Source organism: Hemicordylus capensis, chromosome 1, assembly GCF_027244095.1.
Source record: "Hemicordylus capensis ecotype Gifberg chromosome 1, rHemCap1.1.pri, whole genome shotgun sequence".
Classification (NCBI taxonomy): Eukaryota; Metazoa; Chordata; class Lepidosauria; order Squamata; family Cordylidae; genus Hemicordylus; species Hemicordylus capensis.
The window spans coordinates 223,913,058-223,927,087 of NC_069657.1; the positions used below are offsets into that span (position 1 = coordinate 223,913,058).

General features: G+C 45.8%; 1 protein-coding gene across 5 annotated transcripts in view; it reads left to right on the forward strand.

The window, feature by feature from the left end:
* The window catches only part of NRP2 (neuropilin 2), a 261,021-nt gene that overhangs the window by 148,803 nt on the left and 98,188 nt on the right, over window positions 1-14,030 (forward strand). For all 5 annotated transcript variants that reach the window (XM_053281642.1, XM_053281625.1, XM_053281633.1 and 2 more), the window contains 2 exons: window positions 4,909-5,025; window positions 11,135-11,275. In XM_053281642.1, coding sequence (XP_053137617.1) covers window positions 4,909-5,025; window positions 11,135-11,275 — 258 coding nt within the window. The remainder of the gene's footprint in view (window positions 1-4,908; window positions 5,026-11,134; window positions 11,276-14,030) is intronic.

Consider the following 14,030-nt stretch of genomic DNA (forward strand, 5'->3'; position numbering starts at 1 on the left):
ATAAAACTGCCTGGAGTGGGATTTCAGAAGGTTTGCCACCCTCTTTCTAAATTTCACCGCCACCACAGCATTGGATGTCATTGAGGGCTTTTATTTATCCCAGAAGAAATGTCTGCACCAAAAATCCTCAATTGGTTTAATTTTGTGGATCCTCTTCTCCCACTCAGGAGATATTATGGGCGTTTCCATGCTATCACTACCTCTCCATCAGGGCACCATGGGAAGAAATCAGATGACCCTGGCTACTCACAAGACCTGTGCATGTACTGTATATATAACGGATACCGTGTAAAGCCTGTCCATGGAGGGTTTTTTATTTTTGGCAGTTGCCACACAACATTGGCAACAGATTAATTAAGCCCAAGGCAGTGTTCCTTATTGGATGGCCCACGCAGAACTTGCTGGCCGCCCATGACTTGCCTCTCCACCCCACTTGTCCCATTCCCCCACCTATGGGGCTTGCTCCCTCCCCCGTGCCTTCTGCCATGCCTTCTCCAAGTGGTGGCAGCCTTAAGGACACACTAAGGTTGCCAACTGTCCCACGCTGTGCGGGACGTCCCAACATTCAGCAGGGAAATGCTCGTTCCGTTCAGAACACCATTCCTCCGCTCTTAATTTTTTAAAAAACTATTAAAGCTGCTGCTGAGTGGCGGCAGAGCAGGATGGCAGCAGGAGCAGCTCTCCCGCCTCCCAAACCATGAAGGGAATGGCTCTCTGGGACGGGCAGCGCGCTGGCGAGTGGGACAGGCGCGCGCTGCAGCCCAAAGCAAGCCTGGACAGAGCACTCACTGCCGCGAGTCACTCACTGCATCTGACTGTTCCAATGAAGATCTACCCTGAGTGGAATCAGGAAGGAATTCATAATTTGTCCCATGATCATCCTTCCTTCACTTCACACTGTAATCCTGTTCATTGATTCAACAAACACCACAAATCATTTTGGGCTGCAAGTTCCCATGCTTGCACCATAATTCTTGATAATCTCTGTCCACAAAGAGTTTGCAAACCATAGCAAGAGTTTGGCCTTGTTTTTGATACTGAGGCTATTCACACAAGCATGCAAAACCAGGCTAAGGGGGCCCAGCCCTGTTTTGCACACTCGTGTGAACCAACGGTATCATGCCCGATCCTGGTGGCTACAGGGCAGCAAACCCGCCTAAGTAGCCTCCCTGCTAAATGAGGTTAAGGGAGTGAGTGCTCCCTTAACTTCATTTTTCTAATCGTGTGTCAGCCATGGCTGCTTGCAGCCTTGGCTGGCACACTCAGGGTGTGTGTATGTGGGGCAGATCCCAGTAATGCACCCCACACTCGCGTGATGCAGGTCCTGGCACCCCGACCCTGGGAGCTGCCAAGTGAGCCTCCGGTTGTTTGGGCGGGTGATCTGCCCATCCAGAGAAGCCACAGTGATCATCTGTGGGGAAGGAACCCTCCTTCCTCGCAGATCGCCCCAGAGCTCTTCTCGCCGATCATGAGAAGAGCTCTACTATGTTTTTGATAGACAGCCTTATTTACTGATTCAAACATGCATTAAAGGGTCAGTTCAGTTGTGACTTGTGCACTGCGGACTTTGCACTGAGGATTTTGTTTCTGAGTACAGGAACTAATAGCTGAAGCAGCTTCAACAAAAGATGGGTTCAGGACCTAATTTACCATTCATAGCTAGTTGGTAGGGAGAAAAAAACCTGAAGCAGTAGGTCAACAGCTGGCTTGTTTTAAGGACCTGCCAACACTCCCCCCCCCACCCCCAAAGATTGACGAACATTCGCTCGTGACTGGTCTTCCCTCCTTTGAACTCTTGAACATCTGGTTTCCATTGCTCGATGGCTTTGTAATTGGATCCACAGATGCCTGGTGTAGCACATACACTGCCCGGCAGGAGCGAGTCCATCTCTTGCTCACTTTCGCTTCTTCGGCCAAATTGCCTGCCCTGCTGCTCTTGCAATTTGGCTTTATTCTGCCATGAAACCTGTACAGCTCTATTGACCATGCAAAGCACTGGAGAGACTCTAAATTACACCAGTAGCAGAGGATGCGGGCGCAGTATGGGGCTTCTCCATTTAAAGATCTCTCACACGCTTGTGTTCCTACTGTAAATCTCTGTGCACAAGGGGAAACAATTTACAGCCTCTGACTTCCAGCTCTGGACTTCTTGCCTTCACCGGGTGTTTTTAGTAGTCATTTTGTGCAATTCCTTGCATGTAATTTGCTCTCAGATGGCTTTGGAGTTTAATAGCATTATAACAAAATTGAACTTACAAATTAGGCAGGGCTGAGGTTGCAAAGTATTCTGCAGAGGAGAAAACTGGAGTTGATATTGGAATAAGCTTTAGTGGCAAAAGGCATGGAAGTGCTATGAAGGTGCTTAAAGCCATTTCCAGTAGCTTTTGGCTTTATTTCTTGATAACATGAGGTGCATGATAGGGAAATATATTTGCTGGTTCCCTTTTAAGCAGAATTCTATGCATAATCTGGTATGTGGTGCTGGATTTTGATGCTTAAGAATCCCTGCTTTACTTTGCTTTTAAATACAGGCAAACATAAAATTCTAGCCTTCTTGGTTTTAAATATGTAGGCAGTATGTCCATAAGACTTCTGTTTTCAAGGAGCATACATTTTGTCCCCTTGTCTCCCGCTTGGCTTTCAGTCATGGGGAAAATTTACAGAACCTTTTGCACATTTTCATGTACGAGCAAAATAGACTGCAACTCATGGTTTGCTGAACAGCTGTTTCAATGTGCCATAAAAGTGTCAGATTAGTACTTCACCCATTATACACCTGTTGCATGCTCTCACTTGACCCACATGCCACCATGTGCCAAGACTCATGTGTATTGGTCCATATTCTCTCATATATTCCACCTGCCTCTGATTTATCCAGATCTTTCTCCCTGGACTGGTTCACATGATCAGTCTCATGTCTGCTAAATGAAAAGCGAAGATCGTGGCAGTGCACATGCTTCCATGGAACGTGTCGTGTGAACCCAGGATTTTTCAGCCATCTCTGGTTAGTGCTGTGCCAACCTGCCATTAAGCCAAGATCCTTAATTTAGATTTGAACTCGGCTTGTCAGTCTTGGGTTGGTGCAGTGCCAGCTGGAGATCATAGGAAAATCCAGAGTTAATACGGCATGCTCCATGGGAGCATGCACACCTTTTCAGCAAAATCATGGACCTTCCATCACTGACAGTTGTACAGTTTGACAGGATTTGAGTTTTCTTGATTCAGAATTTATGTTTTTGTCAAAACATTTGTTCACCTTTTGCTTGTTTGTCTTGGCATAACACTTGAACAGTCCTATGTATAACATATTGTACAAACCTTTCTAAAGTTTGGGAGTGCAATTGAATTGTTTTAGATGCTGTGGTCGAACTTGATTCTTTCCTTTATTCAAGCCAAGAAGCAAACACCTATATGTGGCTGTTGATCTTAATTTGTTTCTTTGTGACTTAAATTGCCCTTGGCACCTGCTCTTAGGGAGGTTTCTGGAATATTTCCCCCTCCTTTTGAGTAGTGGTTTGTGCTCTGTGATAAAGTATACAGCTAAAGTGTGAAACCAGATGCTTTTCTGCAGGGTGCCGGAGCACATGCGAGATCCTTTTGGTCCCCTCTGTAGTAAGGTTATTTGTGGTTTTGAGTGACTTCTTCTTATACATTGGCTTGATTGGGGCATGTATGTATATGAGTGTGTCTCTCTTTTTCATGTCTTTTTCCTTTTATGAAGGAAAAGAATGTGTTGCCTGTGATCTCTATTTTCCTGGAGCTACAGTAAACCTCCTTGCTTTTTTCTTCCTCTTCTTTAAAAACCAGTAAGAACATAAGTATAAAGGAGATTGTTGTCCACTGGAGTCCAAAGATGAAAGAATTCCTTATTTCCTCTACATCCGTAGATCAAGCTTTACAAGTGATTTGAGCCATGTTGACATCTGTAGCATGTGGGAAACTTCATGGCTTTTCTTCCCTTACCTTATTACTATGCACATAAGGAAGCTTTTCTGTTAGGTTTCATTCCTTGGATGCTGTGAGTCTGAATTCATTATTCAGATGGTTAGAATTCATCTGGTGTTTTGTTCTCCTTTTTCATTCTATTTCCCAGGCATGCTTCCTGTGCTTGGGATCTATCCTCCACATTCCCAGACATCTTTACTTCCGTTGTCACCTTCATAGAATCACAGGGCAAAAAGGGACCCACGCATTATCTTGTCCTTGGGTCCGTCCCCACCACCACCACCACAGGTGGGCCACAGCAGGCGCACCAGTTCTCTGCAACTGGCCTTCTGAACATCTGCTTCCCGCTCTTCTCATTGCCCTGCATGCAGAAGTGGCTACAGCAGTCCTAGCTGCTGGGCTTCCTTTTGATATCACTTGTGTGCAGTGCTGTAAGGAAATGTGGACTGAGATGTTGGCGGTCACTGTGAGCAGCAGGAGTATGGGCACTGGGCTATGGGCACTGGGCTATGGGCACAAAGGTGTGGGCACTGGGCAGTCTCAACTTTTCTCTCCAGGGCAGCAGTCCGACCACCTCCTAAGGCAGGATCTTCCCCACATTGAATTACGTTCACACCTATACCTAAAACTCACCATCTCCTGGTTGCATCCTGCCACAGACAGAAATCAAGAATGAATACAGTACTCTGTATGCCAGAAGAGTCTAAGGAATAGTTTAGCACAACAATCCAGTGAATGGCTGTAGAATGGGCAAATTCCAGAAAGTACCGAGGATTTTTTGTTCTGTAAAAGTTTGGCCCTCATGACTGGGGTTTAGATAAATTCACTGAAACAAGTGAGGTAAATCACTTACAACATGGGAAGGCAGCCCTCCGTCCTGTCCACACTGGATTGCTTGCCAATTTGACTTCCTTTCTGAATCTAATGAGATTTTTTTTCTCCTCCTCCCCCACCATCATGCAGATGTAAAATCCACTGCAGAGACACTGAAGCCCACCTTGAAGAGTGAGGAGACCACCACTCAGTTCCCCACGGATGAAGAAGCAACAGACTGTGGTGATGGATGTGTGGAGAATGGAGGTATCTACTGGATCAATATGATTATACTATGTTGCCGCAGGGAGGTGTGCAAAGGTCCTAAGCAAAAGAGCTGCATTCAGACATGTCTGTACGTCCAAGAACCACAATTGCCCCTTGTAAGGGGTTAAAGCCCCTTCCAGCCTGAGCAGTCACCCCCACAGGCAAGCAGAGCAAGTTGCCTCAGTAGATGGAAGGCAGAGATTACTTTCCCAGGCCTCCTCGGAGTGTGCAATCACAGTCTGTAGGGCCTTTACATTAAGCTCTTCCTCCTCCTCAGACAGTCCCTGGAACAGTGTTTATAAGTAATGCCAGAACCACACCATGTACCCAGGAGACAGGCTCTCCTCTCAGCCCTCCCTTCCCCTGCCAGTGGCCTAATGCCCCACACCTCTCGCAGGCCCTACATATCTTGCTTTCCCTGCAGCTCCACGAGGAGTCCCTAGCCAGACTGCTTGTGAAGATCTTTTTCTAGTGCAGGTCACCACCCCAAAGGAGCCGCAGTCTTGAGTACCCAGAATGTTGGGGGCAATATGCTAAATCATTGTAAACCACTTAGAGAGCTCCGGCTATAGAGCGGTATAAAAATGTAAGTGCTATTGCTATTGCTATTGTGCTCTTAAGGTCCAGCTGCTGGCAGCAGCCATCACCAGTATCTCCTCCCAGGTTGCACCCTCTAAACAGCCCTATGGCCAGAGCCTTGTCATGGTGCTCCAACATCCCTATAACATGTTCCCACGTGCCATGCACGCAGTCTGCCAAAATATTTGTACTTGACACTTGGGTCATTATCCTGATCCATTGTGTTCCGCCATGGCCTTGCTCCACTTCCCTGATGGGGCCTTGGAGACTCTCTTCATAATGTGATTATTGCAGCCCAGAACCCAATGGCAGGGGGTTGTGGAGAAACTCACGGTGGGGATGCAGTTTCGGGCAGCATTCCTGTGGCCAGTGTATGTTTAGGTGCACTGCCTCCCACTGCGTGCTCTCTTTGATTGGGAAGGGTCAGTTCTGTACTTTGAGCTGTCTCTGCCTTGAGTTGGCTGGCAGCCAGGCTGAAATGACTTGGGAGCCGCATCTAGGCCTTGAGCTGCAGTTTGGCTCCTCCAGTTATATTGTTGTCAATAATGAGTTTGCTGCTAAGTGATTGCTCTTGTTTCCCCCTCTAGTTCCTTAGTCAAGGGAACTGAGGCTTGCAGAATGATATTGCTAGTGACAGTCCAAGCTCTAGAGAGGCTTGGTCAGAGTCTGATCTTATTTAATACCAAGGATTGAGTGACTTCAAGAAATGCTGCATTGATTTACTGTATTGTTAAGCATGTGCTGTTGTTGTTTTTTTGTTTTTTTGTTTTGTTTTGTTTAAAGAGGATTGGAGTTTGGACATATGCCCTGCTATGTGTGTGTCCATCCTATATCCATCCGAACTATCCAAATATTGCTTGGAGTGGTTTATGAGTGAAGACTGTTTTCCAACTTCATTTGGTCTGGGAACATCCACATTATCTGGATAGTTTACATTGACATGGGGGCAAACAGAGCGTTTGGATAACAAAGATTTCAACAGACGAGTGTTATGCGTTCATTTGTTCATGAAATTTGTTCATTTGTTCATTTTGCATTAGTATTTTTCGGTGTTCGTGTTTGTTCTTAGTTGCATTGGTACTTTTATTAAGAATGTTAGTGGTGTGTGTGTGTGTGTGGTTTGGACTAAAAGAGAAAACTGGCTCCACCTGTGTAACATTCCTGTAGGTGGGAAATTCTCCTATTAAATATGTTGCAAAATGTGCTACCAAGTTAAAAAATGTTAACTGGTAAGTAATTTTTGGGATGGTCAATCAACTTTTAGCAAATGAGGGTTTTATAGTGGCAGCAGGCTTAGGAGCAATTTTTAAAGCATCTGTTTTCCAAAATCACACATTCAAAGCCCCAATAAAACACACATTTTAAAATGTGGTGTTTACTCTAATTAGGCATTCTTGCTTCTGGTTGAAACAGAAGAAAGGTTTGTGAAGGTTAGCCCTTCTCTGGGTGCTCTGATATTGTGTCTTCAGGTCCTGAACTGAGAACAGAGGCATCAAACATTGTCATGACTTATAATCATTAACTGAGAATTTCGCTCTATTTACAAATGTGCCATCAGGATTCTATTCTACAGATACAGAATAAATTAGTTCACAGCCCTGCCCTCCACTGCAGATGCCACCCCTCCTGCCGGTTGCCAGTCAGTTGCCACCATCCTTCCTCCTCTCCACAGCTGCCACCCCACTTTCCTGACCTCTCCCCTCACCTCCCCCTTCCAGGGTGTGCTCCACCTGCCCGCCTGCCACCATCCGTCCGTCTATTGCCAGTGGTCCTGGAGAGCAACTGGCTCTCCTGCCTCCTGGCCATCTCCACTGCCCCTCTAGCAGCGACTTGCTTCTCTGGTTTCATTGCTCTGTGTCTCTCCATTTCTTGTTCTGGGAGGAGACAAAGCCAGAGAAGCCAGTTGCTCTACAAGAGCAGTGGCAACTAGGATGGATGGATGGATGGTGGCGGAGAGAAGCCAAATGCAGCTGCAGGAGCAGAGGCAGCAATATGGATAGTGGTGGTGGGCAGCCGGAGTGTGCGCTGGAAGCGGGAGAAGAGGGAAAATAACAGGGAAGGAGGATGGCAGCTGTGGCCGGGAGGGTGGGGCTGGCCTTGGCGGGGGTGCTGGTCAGGTGGCATTTGTGCCTCACCTCAGGTGTCCAAATACCATGGGCCACCTCTGAAATGCAGACTCTTGGCCTTCCTTTGGTTACTCATGTGCCCAGAACAGATCTTGCATTCCAGCCCTTGCCCAGTCCACTGTCATGAGAAAGGCCTTCCCTTCTCCCACCCCCTCCTTCATCACCAGGAAACCACTTCCTGAGTTGCAGCCTGGGTGGCTCCTCAGGTGACAGATTACAGATAAAAATGGAACTCTACATACATAATTGTAGATTATGGATAAAAACGGAACTCACCTTAATTCTATTCTTAAACTGAAAGTTTTTAGATATTTAATTAATATACACAAGTTCAGGTATTGTGTAAAGGGGAGCATCCTGCGAGCCCCCCGCTCCCGGCAGTGAAGTGGTACAGTCCAGACATGGATTGACTCCCTCACCGAGATTTAACCTAACTCTCATTACTTTACTGAAGAGCTCTGCATGTATGCTCTTCTTCAATGAAGAGCTTCTGATTTACACTAATTACACATTTCAGGGTAGTAGCCAGTAGTTAAAGTTGTTTTCCTTTTATTTAGTTACAATGTTTATTCTCAGGCTTTACAAACAATAGGGCACATTTCTCTAGACAATCAGATTTATGAATGTCTAAAAGAAAAATACTTCTCTTAGGAGGAGAATTAGATTAGATCATAATATAAAAGGAGCTCTGTCCGTTATTATTAGTTGTGGAGCTTGGACGGGTTCTTTCCATTTCTTTATAAAAGGCTGCCTGATGGCTATCACATGGGTCACTGACCTCTTCCTGATGGTCATTGTGTTTGTGGGCTTGGTGATTTAAAACTTTAGGAAAGCGACCAACAAATGGCAACTGTAATTGCCATTACCACATATTCTCCCGAATTGCCCTCCTTAATCCATATAATTGGCTGCCTGATTGAACTATGAACTGAAACAGTGAAGCCAGCATGAAATCTGTGAAGGATCCAATCATGTGTACAGCCTATTAATGTAAAGTATACCTGCGCACCTATGCAGGGGAACATGTTATAGGAGTCATCTTATGTCTTAAAAAGTGATATGAGAATCTCCCCTTGTATCCTCTGAAGTTGCTCACATTGCTTGCATTTGCATCATAGAGGAATCAGTTACTTACTGTATATTTATACTTGGTCTGTATATTGCACTCTTCGGGCAAAACTCCTTATTGATCTTGGTAAACGTAGGGTGAACAGAAGGGAAATCCAAGGCCAGAATATGCAACCTCAACTGGGTCTCTAGGCTCCTATCATTTTTTAGCCTACTTTCCAGTAGGCTTATGAGATCACCTGGCATTCTCTCTGTGTGTGTCCGTGTGTCCATCCATGTGGTCCCCCCACCATCAACTTCGCAACACCTGAACAAATATGAACCAAACTGGGTACAGTTGTAGGGACACATAGTGACCTCAACAGCATAGTTTGTGATGCTTTCATCCACCCCAATCCAAGATGGCAGATGCGTAAACTTTTGAGGTGCAAGTGGGCTAACTTGTGAACCGCCTAACTGATTTGAACCAAATTTGCTACAGCAGTAGGGACACATAGGGATGCCCTAATGGTGTGGCGTGTGATGATGTCATCCACGCCGCATAAACATCTGAAGCACAAGTGGGCTAATTTGTGGACTGCCTAACCCATTTGAACCAAATTGGGTACAGTTGCAGTGAGTGACACACAGGGACACCTCACTGGCATAGTTTGTGATGATGTCATCCTCACCTATTCAAGAGGGCGGACGTGTAAACTTTTGAGGTGCAAGTGGGCTAACTTGTGAACTGCTTAACCGATTTGAACCAAATTTGGTACAGCTGTAGGGACATACAGGGACACCTCAATGGCATAGTTTGTGATGATATTATCCACCCCAATCCAAGATGGTGGTTGCACGAACCTTTGAGGTGCAAGTGCATTAATTTGTGGACTGTCTAACCTATTTGAACCAAATTGGGTACAGTTGCAATGAGTGACACACAGGGACACCTCAATGGCATAGTTTATGATGATATCATCCACACTGATTCAAGATGGTAGACGTGTAAACTTTGGAGGTGCAAGTGAGCAAACTTGTGAACCACTTAAGCAATTTGAACCAAATTTGCTACAGCTGTAGGGACACATAGCGATGCCCCAATGGTGTAGTTTGTGATGATGTCATCCACTCCCAAGATGGTGGACATGTGAACTTTTGAGGCAGAAGTGCACTAAGTTGAGGACTGTCTAACCAAATGAACCAAATTTGGTACAGTTGTACTGAGTGACACTATACTGAGTGACACACAAGGACACCTCAATGGTGTAGTTTGTAGTGATGTCATTCACCTTGATCCAAGATGGCAGACACATGAACATTTGAGGTGCAAGAGATCTAACTTGTGGGACCTCTATTTGAACCAAATTTAGTCCAGCTGTAAAGACAGTGAAAGGAAAGTAGGATGATTAGTTCTTACTAGAACAACTTGTTGTAAAATCTTTTAGAACACAGCTGGACTAATGCACAATCTGGGTAATGTTGGCCACACCAAAATCTCTTTGAATTCAATGGGAATTCCGTGGGATTTCAAAGGTTAATGTTGCCATGAAAGCCCATTGATTTCAATGGGACATAGAGGTGTGAGTTACAAGTTCATATTCACCCTTCATTAACTGCAACACAGCACATGTGGAAGTGTCAGATGTCACAAGTGTCACATCACAGGTCAAGTGTCACAGTCAGATCTTTTGCATCATCTGATACCACTTCAAATATCACTGGTGGCTGTCCACAGGTTCACTGAGTAGTGAGATATTCAGTGCATGTGTGAAACAGCCCTGAAGCACAGATACCTTTCTTTGGATTGTGCCCTCTAGCAACTTAACATTACTCGAGTATTCACCCCTGGCAGGAGAGCCCTGTTCTGGGCTGCCTTTTGTGTTTTAACACCCTGGTGTTTTGATCCATCATTCAAAGTTTTGAGGCTCTTTGGAATTTTTCTTTTTCTTTTTGGCACCATCATGGAGTGGTGCAGTGTAGCTGGAGAGCATATATAGTCTTTGACATTTAAGAAGGTATATAGTCTTCTGGAGGAGGTGCTTGGAAGGAGAAAGTGCTGGCTAGAGAGACTGGAAGCATTTGGTGCCTTCATTTATGTTTGCTTAGCTGAAGGATGTGGGTATGCACATTTTGATGATTCAGAACTTAAGACTGATCCCTAAGAGCTGCCGAAACATGAGACGTATTATATGTATCATGGAGAGTAGAGGAAGAGAGAGAACACGCACGCATGCATGCCAAAGTGAATTCCTACTTTCTCAGCTATTTGTGATTTGCCAGCTATGTTAGCTGTAAATAGCATTTCTCTGTGACTGGCCTTTGATCCTGTTTTTATGTTTTGTTCTTGTTATAAGATTTCCAGATCCCGGTAGGGTTCAACTGCAACTTTGATCTTGCCGGAGACCTTTGTGGTTGGACGCATGATACATCTACAGGATTTACCTGGACTTTCCATTCTAGAATCACCTGGGTGAGCCATTCAGGACCAGGCATTGGTAAGCCATTTCCCTTCATCTGTAAAGGAGCAGAACTATTATGTATGATGCATGAACCATAGAATGCGTAACAGTTCATGAAGCATCCCTTAACAAATGTAACGTATGTTGAGCAGTGCTCTTTAAAAACATGAAACTTTGTGCAGTGCGGATGACCTAGATTTGCCTGGCAGCTTAAGATCTGTTTTGTCATCTCTTGCAACAAACAGAGCTCTCCACCCCAGGCCCACCCCCTCGCCCAGCTACTAACATTTTAAATGGTACTGAGGACCAAACCACACAATACAGTCAATATGTAATTTGGCCATGCAGTTTTGTTTTAAATCACAGTCATGGAGAATCGGGTGTGCATGTCAGGAAGGGGTATTTAAGCCTTTCCCCTTCACAGTGTGATTCCCATGAAAATCATGCCCCCCACTGAAGCTGCTGTTACTCCTGGAAGAGCTAATGGGAGCTTCAGGGGGAGGAATTTTTGCTGAGACCTCAATGTGGCAGAAAAGGGTTAAATATCCCCTTCCTGTGCATTATGGTCCTAATCCTGATCAGGGAGCCCTCTCTGGCATCTGTTTGAAACGTCTCTCTCTCTCTCTCTCTCTCTCTCTCTCTCTCTCTCTCTCTCTCTCTCTCTCTCTCTCTCTCTCACACACACACACACACACACACACACACACACACACACACACACACACACACACGACTGCATGCAGCAGGCAAATTTATCTTTACCATAATGTATAGTTATGAGGATGAACAGGAGAGATTTTCTTCCTTCAAATATCCATTTGCTTGCTCTTCCTCATTTTCCAAGAACATGTGTTAAGATTTCATCCACAAATCCAAGGATTACTAGAAGTAGGGCTGCTGTTTGAGGGGAATCTTTCACACTGCTTAATTTTATCCCTGAGGCTACCTGAGCGCACTAGTACTGATCACTGTAACATCTGTATGTGCTGAGCATGGGCATTCGTTAAATCCAATTGATTCCCCTCAGGTTTCCAGTGGGTCTTGACTAATAGGACAGTGTTTTGAAAACTAGCTGTCCATTTCTCCCTGATAGTTGTTTGTTGTTGGTGATAGCTAGATTGACTGATCTAGGAGGCTCTTTAAAGGAAGGATTTTGTACTCCTCCTAGGCAGAACTAGAAAGAGGGGAAAGTGTATGAAATATAAACAGAGTGTTGCTGATTAATTTGGCTGTTAGCTTGTTAAGCATCTGTCTTTGTTTATAGCCGTGGTTTTCAAATTTTCTACCTTCAGGGAACACTTTCCACATCAAATTTTCTGCCCAACAACCTTTAAGCGTCTGCCACAGAATGCCTACACACTGCAAAGGATTCTGGGACATTTAGTTATTTATTCCTTGCCTTTCTGCACAGAAGTGCACTTAAGGTGGCTTATATTTAAATAAAGTGACAAAATGCTAATATAAACTGACAGCACAAATACATACAAACACACTCACCCCAGAGTGAAAACAGATTCCACTTTAAAAGATCTAGAAGCTCTTCTCGCATTCAGTGAGAAGAGCTTCTCGGCAGTCTGCGGGGAGAGTGGGTTTGCCTGACCCTCCCTGCAGAAGAGCACTCCCCTGTTGCTGGGCGGGCGGATTGGCTGCCCAGACGAGCGGCAGCTCGCCTGCGGTTCTCCCGTGCCTCGCCCAGCAGCTCCGGGGGTCAGGCGCAGGAAAGTGCCGCAGTGTGGCATCCCACCCCCTGGAGCCCCAGTAATGCACCACATGAATGTGTTCTGCATTTCTGGGATCCCGCCTCCCTCCCTCGCACCCCGAGTGTGTCCAATCTGACACAAGATCCGAAAAACAAGGCTCGCTCCATTAAACTCAGTTAAGGGGGTGGCTTCTTAGGCAGGCCTGCCATGGTTCTCACGAGCGAGCAAAACCGGGCTGGGGCCCCCTTAGCCTGGTTTTGCTTGCTCATGAGAATAGCCTCCTAGAATGATCGCCTAAACAGTATAGTGTCCACTGCCCTTCTGAAGGCAGACAACTGGAAAGGGCCCAAATCTACCTCTCTAGGGAGACCATTCCATAGTTTCTGCATCACAGCCAAGCAGTCCCTGTCCCTTGTGGGCACCCACCTTACCATGGATGGCAGGGAAACCGAAGGAAAGAGGCACTCTGTCAAGGAGCAGTGATCAGGAGCAGGAAGGTGTATGTTTTGAAAGACCCTGGTCCTAGGCCATTGAGGATTTTAAAGGATAAAACCAGCACCTTGAACTGAGACCAGGAACAAATTGGCAGCCAGTGGAGCAAGGAAATAATGGGTCTGGTCTGATCTTCTGGTCCCAGGCAAAACCCCAGCAGCTGCATTCTTCACCCATGGAAATGTCTAAACTGTCTTCACGGACAGCCTCACATGAAGTGCATTCCAGTAGTCCAACCTGGAAGTGACTACAGTATAGTATGAATAGCTGTCATTAGTTCTGGTTTCGCTTCTGGGACATGTTCTGGGGCACATACACTCAGTTAACTGTCCAGGCCTGCTGGGTCTCGTCATTGCTCTATGTGAGCTAAAAATATGTAAGCACTCCCCAGAACCGCCTGCGGCTGCACATTGCAGGGGATGATCAGTTGTGGCAAGCATGCTTTCTTCCAGCGCATCTTCTTGTGTTGTGTAACCCATTGTAATGATCCATGGCCACACAATAAAAATATACTACTGCTCAGTGGCACACCTAGGCATTTTGGAAGCCTGGACATAAAGGGCTTTGGGGGGCCCCTCCCCCCCATGTGGCCCCTCTCC